The 17,307-nt window shown below is 35.5% G+C and overlaps 1 protein-coding gene across 1 annotated transcript; it reads right to left on the reverse strand.

Annotated features, from left to right (window-relative positions):
* Positions 1-9,892: 9,892 nt before the first annotated feature.
* Positions 9,893-14,553, reverse strand: LOC107627477 (casein kinase II subunit alpha-2). Its single transcript, XM_016330309.3, has 10 exons — positions 13,990-14,553; positions 13,443-13,572; positions 12,670-12,864; positions 12,327-12,484; positions 11,269-11,359; positions 11,095-11,160; positions 10,748-10,830; positions 10,526-10,589; positions 10,354-10,422; positions 9,893-10,232 (listed from the first exon to the last, which is right to left on the reverse strand). The coding sequence occupies exons 1-10, from the start codon at positions 14,313-14,315 to the stop codon at positions 10,173-10,175; spliced, it is 1,242 nt and encodes a 413-aa protein (XP_016185795.1). The 5' UTR covers positions 14,316-14,553; the 3' UTR covers positions 9,893-10,172.
* Positions 14,554-17,307: the final 2,754 nt, after the last annotated feature.

Below are 17,307 nucleotides of genomic sequence, written 5' to 3' on the forward strand. Positions count from 1 at the left end.
GGTATGTGGTTTGAAGCACAATCTTTTGAGTATAAGTCAGCTGTGTGATTTAGGATATTTAGTGATTTTCAAAAGATTTGAATGCTATGTTGTTAATGAAAACACAAATGAAGTAATGTTTGTTGCCAAGCGTTTTAACAATATGTATGGACTTACTCTTGATGAACTAAAAGATCAAAATGTAGCTTGTCTTCACTCTAAAGAATCTGAAAAGTGGTTATGGCACAAGAGATTGGGCCATGCAAGTATGTTTCAAATAAACAAACTTGTTAAGAAAGAATTAGTAAGAGGTCTTCCTTTGATAAAGTTTGACAAAGACATCACTTGTGATGCTTGCCAAATGGGAAAACAAACAAAAAGTTCTTTTAAACCAAAGGAAGACATCTCTACTAAAAGACCACTTGAGTTGCTACACATTGATTTATTTGGTCCAACAAGAACTCAAAGCCTAGGTGGTAAACATTATGGTTTAGTAATTGTGGATGACTACACTAGGTTTGGTTGGGTTTTATTTCTTGCACACAAAAATGAAGCCTTTTCGGCCTTTGAACCTTTTTGCAAGAAAATTCAAAATGAAAAGAATTTGAAAATCTCTTCTATAAGGAGTGATCATGGAACTGAATTTGAAAATAATTTGTTTGAATCCTTTTGTGAGGAATTTGGAATATCTCACAACTTCTCTTGTCCAAGAACACCACAACAAAATGGTGTTGTGGAAAGAAGAAATAGAAGCATACAAGAGATGACAAGAGTTATGCTTTGTGAGAGTAATGTTCCAAAATTTCTTTGGACTGAAGTGGTTAACACGGCTTGCCATATTTTGAATAGAACAATCATAAGAAAATTTTTGAAGAAAACCCCTTATGAACTTTGGAAAGGGTACCCACCAAACTTAGACTACTTACACATCTTTGGATGCAAATGTTTTGTTTTAAATAACAAAGAAAATTTGGGAAAATTTGATCCAAAGGCTTATGAGTGTTTGTTTGTAGGATATTCCACAACTAGTAAAGCATATAGAGTTTATCATCAAGATGCTAGAATTATTGAGGAGTCCATACATGTTACATTCTGTGATACTAACTTGGTACAAAGCATTTTGGAAGATTGTGATGCAGGAAATCAAGCTCAAAAGGAAGATGAAACCACTCAAAATAATGAAAAAGGAAATTCTGGTCAGACTGAACCAGAAACTGCAACTGCTGAAAATTTGAGAGACAATTCCATTTTGTCTCATGAATCTAAAGGAAATCCTGAAGCCAGCAGCACCCAGAATCCCTTGGCTTCTCAAACTGCCTCCAAGTCCACCAGACCTCGTGAATAGAGATTCTTGAAGAATTATCCTGAGGAATTTGTCATTGGGGACGTCTCTCATGGAGTGCAAACAAGGTCTTCCACTAGAAAGGAAAATGAAGGATCAAACATTGCCCTTCTTTCACAAATAGAGCCTCAAAACGTCAAGGAAGCACTCAGTGACCCTTCTTGGGTTAAAGCTATGGAGGATGAGCTTCTTGAGTTTGAAAAGAACCAAGTATGGACGTTGGTTCCAAGGCCAAGTGGAAAGAAAGTAACCGGCACCAAGTGGATATTTCGGAACAAGTTGGGAGAAGATGGTAGCATTGCAAGAAACAAGGCAAGGCTAGTGGCACAAGGATATGACCAAGAAGAAGGAATAGACTTTAATGAATCCTTTGCCCCTGTTGCCCGAATGGAAGCCATGAGAATTCTCTTAGCTTATGCTGCATATTGTGGTTTTAAATTATATCAAATAGATGTGAAATGTGCATTTTTGAATGGAGTGATAGATAGAGAAGTGTATGTGGAGCAGCCTCCTGGTTTTGAAAATAAAGAGCATTCTAATAATGTTTTCAAATTATCTAAAGCTCTCTATGGTTTAAGACAAGCTCCTAGAGCTTGGTATGAGAGACTTAGCTCTTTTCTTTTGAAAAATAGTTTTCAAAGAGGCACCACTGACACAACTCTAATGATTCTTTTATTCTAGTCCAAATATATGTTGATGACATTATTTTTGGATCAGCCAATGAATCCCTTTGTTCTAAATTTGGAAAACTCATGACAAGTGAATTTGACATGAATATGATGGGTGAACTTAATTTCTTCCTTGGGCTGCAAATTAAAAAAACTGAAAAAGGTATTTTCATTCATCAAGAAAAGTATGCCAAGGAATTAGTTAAGAAATTTGGTATGGAAAATGCCAAACCCATGGGAACTCCCATGCATCCTAGTTCTAAATTAGATAAAGGAGAAACTGAGAAAGATGTTGATGAGACTAGGTATAGAGGAATGATTGGTTCTCTTATGTACTTAACTTCCTCTAGGCTCGATATTGTGCAAAGTGTTTGATTGTGTTCTAGGTTCCAATCCAAACCAAAAGAGTCACATCTTTCTGCAGTTAAAAGGATCATTAGATATGTTCATGGCACATCCAATTTTGGTCTTTGGTATCCTAAGATTGATGACTTTTCTGCAGTTGGTTATTGTGATGCAGATTTTGCTGGTGATAGAGTTGATAGAAGGAGCACTTCAGGCTTATGTTGCTTCCTTGGGAAGTCCTTGAATGTTTGGTCAAGTAAGAAACAGCCAACTGTGGCTTTATCCACTGCAGAGGCTGAGTATATAGCTGCTTCTTCTTGTTGTTCTCAGCTTTTATGGTTAAAACCACAGCTTGCCGATTACAAATTAAATGCTGAAAATATTCCCTTGATGTGTGATAATATGAGTGCCATTAATATTTCTAAAAATCCAGTTTTGTACTCTAGGACTAAGCATATTGAAGTGAAATTTCACTCAATAAGAGAACATGTCCAAAAGGGGGATATTAGTATTCAATTTGTTAAATCAGAGGAGCAATTAGCAGATATTTTTACAAAACCATTAGCTGAGGATAGATTCTGCATGCTTAGGACTTGTCTAGGAATTTTGAGTTATTCTGGGTTGTCCTATATGTTTCATTAAATCCAAATCACCTCTGGGCCCAAATATGAATGATACATTTTGTGTTTAGTTGATATTTTTGTTGAGCTGTGTGTTTAATTTTTTTGAAAAGATTTTCATTTAATGTTTTTTATCCAAAAAGATTTTCAGTTTGATTTATTGTTTCTCAAAATTTAAAATTAATTTCCAGTTTTATTTTAAAATCAAATAAAATCTTTCTTTTATGAGGTCATGTCTTTTCGAGTCTTTTCAAATGGTGATGCAGTTGCATGGTTTTGGAAATTCACTTTTGGGTACGGTTACCAACACTCCCTCTCTTCCCTCCATAACTTCTCCTCAAACTCTTCGGTTTCTTCCCACTCACTTTACTGCTTCTCTTCCCTCAAAAGACTGAAACCTACCAAATGAGGAAGAAGACCATTGCTAAAAGGCCTCCTCGTGAAAAAGTGTACAAGCTTCCCTCAAAGCCTTCCACTCATTCCCAATACCAAACCTTTACTCCATCTCCTTCTCATCCTACCTCTCCTCCTCACTGTGACCCCATGGCTCGGACCAAAAACACTCCAAGATATCCTGCTCCTGCCAAACCGACGCCACCACCTAAGGCAACGCCATCCAAACTAAGCTCCTCGAAACCTAGTTCATCCAAGGGTAAGCGTCCTGCTGTTGAAGAACCTGTTCCTGAGACTACAAAACCTAAGTTAAGGCCTGTTCCTGTGCGCTCACAAAGAGGTAACCCTCATCGCCCTCTCAAATCTGTCAGAGAACCAGACATAGATTCTTTTGCTCACAAATCACACTACATGACATCTCACTCAGACTATAACCCACATCGTTTCAAATCTGCCATGAACCACGATTTTTATGAGGGAGTTATTCAGTATCGTACTTTATGTCCCTCTTTTCTTGCGGATTTACCCGAATTGAAAAAGAAAGGTTTTTCTTTTGTTGAAAATTTGGAATTTTTAGACTGGAATCACCTTTTCAAAATAAAAAAACCTATATATCCTCAGTTGGTCAAAGAATTTTATGCAAACATGACTTACAATGAAGGAAGTGTGCATTCTTATGTTAAGGGCAGAGACATTATCTTGAATAATGAAACTATCAGTGATTCCTTGAAGTACACTGATGTTGGGCCGTGTGCTTATACCTCTGTGAAATGGGATGAAGGTGTTGGTATCTCTTACCATGATGCTCTGGCTCACATTTGTGAACATGTTTCATTAATTGATGGCATCACACCCACTCACAAAGCCCTAGGATATGAACATGCTCAGTTGCACCGTATTGTCAACCACATCTTGATTCCTCAAAGTGGTTCATATCAAAGGGTTTCTTACACTGACACACTTGTTTTGTATGCCCTAATCACTAAAACAGAAACCTCTTTTGCCTACTTGATGGCTAGATACATGTTTGATTCTGTTCGAAGTATAAAAGATAAAGCACTACCTTATGGCATATTTTTAACTTGCATATTTGAAAATTTTGGTGTTGACTTGTCAAATGAGGATTACGAAAACAGACATTCATACCTAAAAGGGGGTGGTTCAGTGAAACAGCAGAAGGGACCAACTCGATCTGAGAGAGTGGTTCTAGATGATGATGATGAAGAGTTCATTCCTGATGACTCTCCTCCTTCTTCCACCGAGGGTATTTCCATCTCCACTGGAAAGAAATCTGCTCTGCTGAATGTGATCAAGGATGTCGCTCAAGAGTTTGTTTCCCAATCCAATCACATGATTGCCATGAGCAAGGAACAACGGAAGCTAGCCAGTAAGCATGAGAACTTCCTGAAGAAATCAAGGGATAGGGTGGCTGTGCTCATGACCTTCATTGACAACCTTCAAAATGATGAAGACATTGCCACTGATGTTGAAGAGGAAGCTGCTTCGGAGGGGAATGGTTCTGATGCCTAGGATTTGTCTCATAAAAACTGCTGCTGCTGCTGCTCTCTTTTTGTCTCATGAATTCTGTTTCTTTAGCTACTTTTGAACTGTTTCATTTTGGATGACTGTAATAACTCTAGATATTGCTGCACCTTTGGTAGTTTAGTCAGTACTTTGCACTATGGACTAACTCTTTTCTGCAAGATACAAGACTTTGTTTTTGTTGATCTTGTTTATTATCCACCCTTGATGACAAAATGGGGAGTAATAGCAATAGGATAATAGATCCTAGTACTTCTTTTGGGATTTTTGCTGCATTAATACTTGAGTTTGCATGCTGAATATTCTTTGCTGCATTTCACATGCTGAATCAGTTTGCTGATGGTATTAGCTTGATGTTAGGCTGATTATGTGATGTTGCTTATCTGATATCCTTTAGCCAAGATAAATGTATTTTAGCTATTTATTGTGCTCTCTTTAAGATCAAAGAAAAATAGGAACAAAGAGGAAAGCACAAATTCAAGGGGAGCTAATCTTGAAAAGGAAAGGGGGAGCAACATAAAAGCAAATGACAAAAATCAAAGGGAGTTTCTATACCTTACTCAATTTATTTCCTTTTGATTATTGCTTAAATCATGTTTGTCATCAAGGGGGAGATTGTTGAGTTAAGAAATTAACTAAATTAATTAGTAATGACAAACATTATTTTTGGGCAAAATAAATAATTAGTGTTGATTATTTATATCTACTTATTAACTAATTGTTTATTGTTGCAGGCCAAATTTCAATAGCCCAAATAGAATAAAAAGCAATCAGCAAGGATATTGGGCTGAAAGCAAAATTAAGAACCCAAGGAAAAGCAAAGAAAGAAGCCAAAGAAATCAAATCGGGCCAAGCATACCAATACCCGATCCAAGCCCGATCTGGTTTCAGAAAAGAAAATCCCTCTCTTTTGCTTAACCAAAAGCAACGTTCATCTCTCTCTCTGACTAAGTCAAATCAGCTTCAGAAAAGTAAGAAAGAGAAAGAGAGAGAGAGCTTCTTCACCAAGATAGTCACCAAAGAAGCAAGAAAGAGAAACTAAGCTTGAAAGGCAGAAGTCATCTCAACAAATCCAAACCAAATCAAGCTTAGGTTATAGGTAAATCTTTTCCTCATACATGCAACTCGGTTTCATATCTTCTTTTCATCTCTCTGTTCTATCCGAAATGGGATACAAGGGAAAGGGGATTTCTGTTCTTCCCTGCTGTTTATCTACGGTCTTAAACAAGACTTGGGGACCAAGTTGATTTTCAAGGGCTCAGATCAAGTTGACCATTGGAAGATTTCTATGGTTGCTGTTTTATGGCTTTCGGTCAAGATGAAGAAGTCAGAAGCAAAGTTTCTACTCTAAGGTTTAATGAGAAAAAGTGATTCTGTGGGTTGGTGAATCTCAAGGCTCAAGGTGTTGACCTTGGAAGAAGAACCCAGCAACATGCAAGGTGATAAAAAGAGGTTTGCTGTTCATTCAGAAACCAAGGAGAGAAAACCAGAGTGTGAGAACAGTGTTCTATTAGGAAGTTCCTCTACTTGGATAATGCTTTCTTTCAAAGAAGCATTCGGCCAATACTGAAGAACTGCATATGAGGTTTGCGAATCTGGTTTTGCGCATAGCAAAGAGGCTGTTGATGAAGTCAATCTCCTTCATGTTTTACTGATTGTAATGTACTTTTCTAAGTTTATCTTTCTGTAATTTCTTGAGAGAAAAGGCATTGTGAGAAAGCTTAAGAAAAAGCCATGAGTGGAAAAAGGCTGAGAGATACACTTGAGAGAAAAGCCTAGAGTTATTTTCTGATTTTTTTAGGTTGATTAAGTGTCTTGTATCTTGTACCTGTAAGGTATCCCTTTCTTAGTTGGGTTAGCACTAAGAGGAATAGTTAGGTATTAGCATAGCCAATGTCAAGTTAGGTTAGAACTTGAGTGTGAGAGGATTGGGTCAATCCTGTGTAATTGGTGTATGTAATACTGTTAACTATAGTAAAATTCTTCCATGGTTGTGGAGGAGACTGGATGTAGGTTGCATAGCACAAGGCAACCGAACCAGGATACATGCTGGTGTTAGCTTTTCTCTTCTCTGCTGAGTTCTGTTTTCTGATATTCATGAGAAAAAAATAAATTGTCTCATAAATTTCCGATGCTGAGTTCAAACAGAACCTGAATTGAAAGTTTGTTTAAAAAGGGTAATAACAGCAACTTAAAAGGAAGGCATAGATTCAACCCCCCTTCTCTAAGCCTACCACAACCTTCACAAAGTGGTGGAGTCCGACAATTGTCGGTATGTAGGGAAGTGTTCTGAGTTTGGGAACGGGTGCACATGGTTGATTAGGCTAAGTCTCTGGGAGCACAAGGGTATTTGGGAGGTAAAACGGTACAACGGACCTCATACATGTCTCGTGACGTCGATCTCGAGCGACCACAGGAGTCTTGATTATCATGTGATATCAGCTTTCATCATGCCAATGGTTAGAGCTGATGTATCCGTCTGCATCAAGGTACTGCTAAATGCGATGGAGGCACACTTTGGGTTCAGGCCGACTTACAGGAGGGTCTGGTTGGCGAAGCAGAAGGCCGTCGCCCATATTTACGGTGATTGGGATGAGTCATACAACGGGATCAAGGCTGCACTTGAGTCTCCCGATGGAGGATGGCTACCTCCTGCTGCATATCGTGCATTCTGTATTAGACATGTGGCTGCAAATTTTGCCCTCACATTCAAGGGCAAGGACGCAAGAAGGCTTCTTGTGAATGCAGCTTATGCCAAGACTAAGGTTGAATTCGATTACTGGTTTGATATTCTACGGTCTGAAGACCCTGCCATGTGTGACTGGGGGAACAGGATTGACTATTCGTTGTGGACTCAGCATCGGAATGAGGGTAGGAGATTCGAACACATGACGACAAACATCTCCGAGTGTGTCAATTCCATCCTGAAGGGTGTCAGGAATCTTCCGGTGTGCTCACTGGTGAAGGCCACTTACGGGAGGTTGGCAGAGCTATTCGTTCACAAGGGGAGAGAGGCAGAGGCCCAGCTGGGAACTGGACAGGAATTCAGTCAACATCTGGTGAAGGCGATAAGGCCAATCTGAAGACGGCGAGGTGCTTCACGGTGACTTTGTATGACAGAGATAATTTGGAGTTCACCGTCTCAGAGACCACTCCTACTGGGTCATTCTCACTTGGTAGTTATAGAGTGTCACTCAAGGCTCAGACATGTAACTGCGGATATTTTCAGGCCCTTCATTATCCTTGTCCTCACGCCTTGGCCTGCTGTGCCTATTCACGGCTTACTTGGCAGCCGTATGTCCACCAGGTGTATCATCTTAGCTCGGTGTTCAGTGTGTACCGGATGGGATTCACCCCTCCCATTCCCGAGAGTTTTTGGCCGCCGTACGATGGGCCCATAGTCATACCAGATCACACCAAGAGGCATGCGAGCGAGGGACGTCCAAGGCCCACTAGAATCCGGACTACTATGGACGAGGCCAATCCGAACAGGCCCAAGAGATGTGGTCTGTGCAGGCAATCAGGACACATACGTCGGAGCTGTCCATAGGGCAGAGTCACCACGCGGACCGGGGTCGATGCGTAGATGTTGGTAGTTTCGTATTCTGCTCAAGCCTTTGTTGGAGTCGTTTTGGGTCGTTTTCTCTGGGATTTGGTGGGGTATGGTGTTGGAATGGTGGTACGAATGAGGTTGGTTCGAACTCCTTTTATAGGCAAAACATGAGTAATTCGAAACACCCTGTTTCGAATTACTATGGGCACCAAAACTTGAGTAGTTCGAAGCTACCCAATTCGAATTAGTGTGGATAGTGTGTGTGTAATTCGAATCACCTTGATTCGAATTAGTGTGTGTGTAATTCGAATTAGATTGATTCGAATTAGTGCTTGTGTGCGTGTGTGTAATTCGACATATACTAATTCGAACTATATAGAAACGTGCTTCTGGTTGATTCATGTATCATTTTTGCTTTTGGCTAAATTGTGAAATTTTAGTTTGCCATTGGCTTAAATGCACGTTTTTGCCTTTGATATATTTACATGTCCTTTTTTTTATATTATTTAGTAAATTTAATCATTAATATTTTAACTTAAATTATTATATTTATTCTTGACAAGTTATATAATATGCTTCAAGAAATTAAATTTAATCAAATACAAAATAAAACACAAAATAACTCATTTATTAGTATATTATGCGATATCCCTCTAATTGTTTTTGCAAACCTAACAAAGAAATAGTGTGTGACAAAATAATTCCTAAAAATTGTATAATTTAATAAAATAATAAATAAAATGTTTTTTAGAAACCGTTTACTACTTATAAGTATTAAAATAATTTAAGATCTTTTAAATAATTATTAAAATATTTTTTTTAAAAATGTAATAAAATACACAACCGTTTTCACCTTAGAAAAACCTGACTATCTTTCTCTTTAAGGCTGTTTTATAAATTTAGTTTTCATAAAACGGACTGCGACGCAATGTTGATGTGTTTCAAATAGAGTAGATAAAAAGAGTAACATACCATAATAAAATGCAAAGAAGCGAATGATTCAATTGAAATACAACCTCAAACCCTGATCCACAAACACAGTACACTGTTTAATAAACGACTAGCATCAGCCGAGGCCTTGGATCAATGGCAGATCACCTGCCTCACTGGGAGCTGCACCCAGATTCGAATCCTCAGTGAGGAATATAAAACCCATGTTAGTAATAGTATACCCATATAGTGTGTGTGAGTATGTAATGCATGAGTATGAGTATAATATCTAGGATTGGGGATTGTCCAATCCACTTAACCAAAGAAAAAAAAAAAAGACTAGCATCCAAATCGACAACAAACATAATACGGCATACTTGAGCTTAAACCTCCTAAAAGGTCTACCTTATCTTTTTTACTTATAAAACAGAGCATACAGCAGTCTAATTTTTATCTATCAAAACGAATCGGGTAATCTTCATAGAAAATTAACTACTGAAATTATGACGTTCCCCGGTTATGATACATCTAGACTCAATTCATTATTTTCCTTAATATAAAACGAGAGGGCCCAATATTTGAAGTTCTTAGAGACTATAATCACGAACTTCTTTAATATAGAATTACAATTTTAAACGATTATCAAATTATTCAAAAGAAACAACATATTGATATTGTTACATTGCACAAGAAAACTAACCAACTATAATCAACACAAGGCAACCATGCTGCATGTTAGGGTACTATAAAACAGTCCCACATGTATGAACCTCAAAAGTTCATGGATCAATATGATGAAGTTACTGTGTCCGCATTCTGCTACTTTCTGCAGCTCTTACCTGAGAGAAATATGGATGTGCCTGACACCAAGGATAAATAAACTTTAAATTTAGTAGATCATTCAGTATTCAGCACTTTAAGGTATATTTTTATACATGGAAAAGGACTAACGTTTATATAAATGTAAACAAATCTCCATACCATTGCTTCTCTTGCCGTTAGCCTGTCCTGGTGATCATACCGAAGGAGCTTATCAAGGAAATCAATAGCCTGCATATTAAATATATTGAAATAATTAAACATAATGAGAATTGTGAAGTTACAGTATAAATTAATCAAGTCCTAGCGCCCTATTGGAACAGGGATAAATGACCTCTGGAGACACAAGATGCTGGTTATCTGCATTGATGAATTTTGACCAGGGTTTGCGACTGTGCCTGCACATAAGGAAATAACAAACAAATATTAAAGATGTGCAAAATCTAGCTATTTTATTCATATAACTATCAATAGGAAACAATGTCAGAATAGAGGCGGCAGACTCCAAAGGACAAGTCTCAAAGGTTTTTAAGCAACATCAAATTCAATATGATACCTTCCAACAAGTGCATCAAGTTGAGGATCAAGCTCCAGGTGATACTTATTCAGGTATGCATTCAATTCATCAGTCCCAAGTACCTATAGATCACACAAAAAAGAAAAGAAAATAGAACCATTAAATCTGCAAAGAAATATCCCTTAAAAAAAATCATTAGAAGGGGCCAACTCATTTAGATATAAAATTTTAGCATCCTACACAGCATAAAATCATTTACCGCATATTTTGATTACACACAACCCATAGGAGATATTGTACACTAAAGCATGTCATTAAATTGTTCAGCAATAATATGGACATTTTTTGCAATATGAATACATATGCAAACCACCATGCAATGTTACCTTGGCTATTTTGACAAGCTGATCATGATTGTCATGACCATAAAAGAAAGGCTCCTTCCGAAATATCTACATGAAGTACAATAAATCATAACAAAGAAATGTATGAAATTGGACTTGAAATACAAATAAAGGCAATTTAACCAGTACGCTGTAACCTGGAACTACATTTCTCACCATTCCAGCAAACATGCAGCCAAGGCTCCACATGTCTAATGAGTAGTCATAGTCTTGTAAATCAACTAGAAGTTCAGGGCCCTTAAAGTATCTGAGAAAAAGAGGCATTGCCAATAAAGAACTTGATAAACTAAAACTCATCATCACATTGCAATATCTAGGAAAATTTAGACAACATTAGTCTGTTGTCAACTACATATCTAACAAACAAATATAGAGCAAATGAAAACAAATTTTTTTATTAAAAAAATCGTACTAGGAGTTATTATTTTCCTTACAGAAGCCATAGATATTTAATATTTTATCTGAGTATCTGACTATAAACCTAACGGAAGATTAAGAACCTGAAAAATGCCACTATTTAATGTTAGAAGAACTTTAGGAGATATGACCAAACAACATGAGTGTGTTCTGGCAGGCAGAGAAACAAGAGAGAAGATAGCTCAGACCAATATTCCAGACAAATAACCATTAAATGTACATCTTTTGAACTACCAGCGGTTCTTGCTTATCCCTTCTGCGTAACAGCCCTCAGAACAAATGACTCATTTTTGTGCTTTTAATATCTTCAATCATACTTAATATACTTGAATATCCATTTAAATAGAATAGCACCAGATACAATTAAAAGGGAAAATCAGGACTAGTTTACCAGCAATAACTAAGCTTTTCCTAATAAGTTCGATCAAATGTCATCATTGTGTTAAAGCATCAAACAACATAGACATTAAACTGTCACATTTTTTAAATGATTTTGTAAATACTTGTCAGTTGAGTATAAGCTCAAAAGGAATCACTTCTAAACCCTCATTTTAGCTCAGAAAAATGATCTAGTGTAAACTTTTAACATAGCAAAGCATTTTTGGTTCACATTTCCACATCTTCAGAGTAATGTCCTTTGGATATACCAACACTTGTCATGCAACAGTTCAAACAATCTGCTTAAATTGAAAATGCTGTGTAACTAAATGATGCCTTATTAAATTTGATTTAAACCTATTTTACATATCTTCACTTTTAGGAATAGAGTTGAGAGTCAATTTGCCAGAGAACATTACCTTGATGCCACACGAACATTATACTCCTTTCCAGGATGATAAAATTCAGCAAGACCCCAATCTATCAATCGAAGTTTTCGTAATTCATGATCTATCATAACATTATGAGGCTTCACGTCTCTATGCATTATGCCTTGTGAATGACAGTAGTCCAAGGCCTGCAATTCAAAACTAAACCATAAAAGAAGGAAAGGTCCCCAACCCATAATTGAACAAATAAGAAGCCTTATCCAACACAAAGATACTCTAATTATTCCTAAAGGAAAATACATTGATTAATCACTATGGAAGGGCATATAGCAGCAGTCCAACCATACCGCATGAGATTAAAGGATCACATTACCTTAAGAAGCTCATATATGTAATAGCGTATGTCATAATCAGTCAAGGTTGGATACAAAACTTTAAAATCTGTACTGTTGACATACTCAAATATTAAGCTAGGAGTTTTAGAGTGTTGATCTCTAACAATATCAAGAAGCTTGACAATATTTGGGCCCCCACAGAGGTTCTGAAGTATTTTTATCTCTCTCTTAATCTGCAAAACAATGTTGAAAAACTTCGAAGGTAAGACAAATTCACAGAATAAACAAAAAAGATAAAGCTAAAAATTGTATAACCACACACACAGCATTCACTAGCGTTTAAAAAAGGCCCTGGATCATACATTATTAAATTGAAAAATGTTTGCTTCTACGTCATCAAATTAGAACCGAAGTTGATTTTGTCCATTCCCAAGAACATGACAAGGTACAATTTTTGTTTTGCTACAAATTGAATATGTTTTGAAAAGAGAAGTTTCATAAATGTGTCAAGTTTCAACTATGCAGGTGATAATTCATTTAATTTTTGTCCCCCCAAACTTTGAGACACTTCTTCTCTTGAAACTTCAAGTTCCAGTTTGGTACAATTAGATTGATTGTGATAGAAATGTTGCTGATCATATTATGAATTTTTTTCTCTTTCATTCATTTGATATGCCCTATATCGATAATCCTTACTATCTATCAAAATATCAAAGTTCCTTACGAAAAATTTTTTGGTTTTCCCCTCCTTTTGAAAGGAATAATTGTTTCACAAGATTTCAGGTCACAAAGGGAAGGTACAGAAAATCACCTTCTTCTTCTTGACAGGCTTGAGGATCTTGATTATACACCGCTCATTGCTGTTAACATTTATGCCTTCAAAAACCTCACTATACTTCCCCCTTCCCACTTTTCTTACAACCTCATAATCATCTTGATCACTGAAAAACATCAAACAGTATATCAATAATTAACATCAGTAAAACAAAATCAGAGTCAACAATACATCTTCTGCAAGGTAACCAAGATCAGGCTCAAGAACAGCTTTCATCAATTAGCTCCGAATTACATCGTGATTCAGCCTCTCTGGCATGCATAACACAGGCCAAAAAGAGCATATAGCAAGAAATTCCAATCAAAAGGGTTATAATCATAACATAAACAACAGAATCAGCTAAAACCTCTAGGATTTCAGAAAGGAAATGAAGAAAACGACTCAAACTACGTGATACACAAACACACACTGGATTCAAAACCTAAAATCTCTTCCATTGTGAACAGCATTCGGTATCCAAATCGAGCTAAAAAAGAAAATTGACATCACAGAAATCGTTGAAACTAGGGTTAGGAAAATTTACCCCCACTGAACGTTGAGGGACTCATAGTCCCAGTACTCTTTGGGGCGGAGAACGTTGACGTCGGTGTAGACACGCGCCTTCGACATGCGTGAGCGATTGGAAGAACGCGAGATCTGAGCTCTGCTGCGATTTATGTAAGGGTGATGGTGGTGGTGGAGGATGGTGGTGGTGTCGTTAGTGAGGTGCGTGGTGGGGGTGCGTAGGGTAGGGTATTGCGCTACCGGCGCACGCAAGGCAACAAGTGCGCACACTAGCAACAAGCGGAAGAGTAGTGATGGTGGTTCGTGCGCATATTTGATGCGTGTGTAGTGACTTTTTTTGCACATAGACACTACACTATCATTCTCATTCCCCACACCCGGTTTTCTTTCTAGAATTTCTTTTTTACTATATTTTTTACTTTATTATAATTCAGAAATTAAAAGAAAAAATGGTAACAAGTTGTTTGCCTTTTTTTTCCGTCTCTTTTTATTTTTTCTTTTTCAGTCAATTTTCTGGGTGTTGATGAAGGTTCCTTCCTTCCTTCCTTGGACGCTTTGCAACTTCAACAACAGTGAAAGCTGTGGATATAGTCGGTGACCAATGGCGCAGGGTGTGTTTAGATGGGAGTGCATCCTCTTCAGTGAAAAAAAAAATTGGATAGTGTTTAGTGGATCTTCTCTAGTGAAAAAAAATTGGATAGTGTTCAGTGTTTAATCTCATTATTCATTGTTCTTTTCTCTTATTAATTTTTGGTCCCACCTATAAAATTAAAGGTGAGAGATCACATTTTATTCTCTCCGGTAAAAGAAAAATGGAGAAGATCCATTTTCGTGTTTAGATTTGTGTTGGAGAATTGAAAGTGTGTTGGAGAATTGAAAAACTCGTTTGAGTTTAAAATAAAATTATAAGATAACATAAAATAATTATTTAAATTTATGTCATTTTCTGTAATTTTTTATCTAAAAGTGATTTTTAATAATATAATTCAAACAATATTTAATTTATTATAATTCATTTTGAATAAAAATTATCAAACATAAACCACGTTAATAATAAGTTAATAACTCACTTTTGAACAAAATCAATTTTACAAAATCAATTTTATACAAATTTCTATTTGTAAATGATATGTTAGGAAATTATTTGATTTCCTAACTTATTTGTGGGCAATACATATATTAATTATAATCACAAATTATGCTATTTCAAATTAAATGACTTATATAATGATGATCTCATTTATTGTTTTAAATGCTAATTGAATAAGTGATTATTACTTTTGATTTGGAATTAAATGAGAATAAAACCGGATATTATCTTTTGTTCCTTAGATAATTATCTTTATGGATTTTAGATATATTATCTTTTGGGCTTTAGATACTATTTTATTTGGGCTTAAGGGTTTAATGGGTGCCATGCTCAAATATAAATAGACCTTCAGGGTTTCAGCCCCCAATATGCCAAAGCCGCCTTTGTTACTCTTTCCCCATCAAAAGAGTTGCAGTTCAGCCTCCTAGGAATACAGAAGGCTTTGGTTGAGGAAGATCGAAAGAACCATAAGATTCAAATTCTTTCATCAATTTTCTGACTCTTATAAGTAAAGGTACGCTTCCGCATTATGAGATATTTTTGGTGATTTAATATGGATGATTTGGATTATGAATAAAATTATTTATTCCAACATGATAATCCAAACACATACGCAATGACTAGGGTGGCAAAGCTTGTAACCCGTCTTCCTCTGCTCCATTCTGCCAAGATCTATATCAAAAACTACTCCTCTTCTCAAGTAAAATAGGTTTAAAATACTAGTCTATCTCATTTTATGGTGAATTGGCAAATTAATAAATTAGTCTATTTAATACTTTTTTAATGAGAAATACTAGGAGACCAATAATTTTTGTAATTTGTAGCCATCAAATAGCCATCAATAATAGTTTTAATGGTGTGAGATTGGTATGAAATTTTATCCAATGACTCACTTTTCTTTGATGGTTACATGCTTGCTAGAATTTAACAAAGTTGCTGGCCTCTTACACTTTTCTTTTTTTAATTAATAAAACTAACTAAAATTAATAAAAAAATAATAATTTAAAATTTAAATATAAATAAAAAATATTCAAATTATAATATATTTTTTATTATTTTTTAATTTTTAATTTTAATAGAATTATTCAAAACAATTTCTGTTAATAAAATTTTTATTTTAAAAAATAAGTCATATAATTTGAACATATATAAAGTCTAAAATAAAATAAATAAAATTAATAATTAAAAAATAAAAAATAAAAAAATACATTTAAAAATTATATAATTATTAATTTTTTTATAATAATTACTCTTTTATTTCATAAATAATAAAATAAAATAACTTTAGTTCTGGTGGACTAGCCCATCCCACCAAAACTGCCCAGAAGTGTAGGTTTGACATATTTTTTTATTTCGCGAATTTTAAAATTTAGTCCGACCTATTTTTGTTGGCAGATTTGACTGATTGGCCCAGTAGCTTTATTCGTTTTATCACTTGTAGCAATGACTGTCCAAGGCATTAAGTAAAATTTAAAGAATTTCTTTTTTTTCTAACTATATCATTGTCATGTTTAGTCCAATATTCAATTTCTTATATTGTTTCTATAAGTTTTATTAGTTCTCCTATAAATATAGTTTTAAATGTGTGAATTATAATATTCAAATTGTATGAGTCTTCTTTTTTTTTTTTTACCAAAAATATATTTGTATTTTATGAATGAGAAAATTCAATTATTCAAATAAGGAGAAAAATACAAAGATGTCGCAATAAATTTTAGAATATTATTTTCAACGGTGTTTGAATATAAATTAGATAAATTTTAGAATGTTTAGAATAGGATAGATAGTTTTGAAATGTTCTAGAATACTTCGTAAGGTTTTAAAATTTTTTAGAAAATCTTAAAAAACTTTGAAAGGTCATAAAGCATAGAAGAGTGAACATGTAGAAGTATTTAGATTTTAAAAACATGTAATAGGTAAGATATTTGTAATGAAGATTCTAAATACTCAATCTAGACCATTGATTGGATTAAATCTTAACCGTCTATTTAGGAGGTGGATGTTTATAAATAGGGGCGAGAGTTTTGGATTGGGGTGTGCAAGTCATTAGTGAAGTGTTATTTCCTTCAAAATTTTATCTCTCCTGTGTTTTATTGTGTTATTAACTTTTTTGCTAAGTATTGAGGGTTAGGTTGAATTCGTCTTAATTTAAGAGGTTGAGTGAGTCCAAGTATCAACACGGTAGCATTGGAGTGTGTCCAAGGCCGTTATAATTTTGTATCAAAGTAAGGTTCAAGAAGGAGTACA

This window comes from Arachis ipaensis, chromosome B1, assembly GCF_059453495.1.
Source record: "Arachis ipaensis isolate K30076 ecotype BB chromosome B1, ASM5945349v1, whole genome shotgun sequence".
Lineage (NCBI taxonomy): Eukaryota > Viridiplantae > Streptophyta > Magnoliopsida > Fabales > Fabaceae > Arachis > Arachis ipaensis.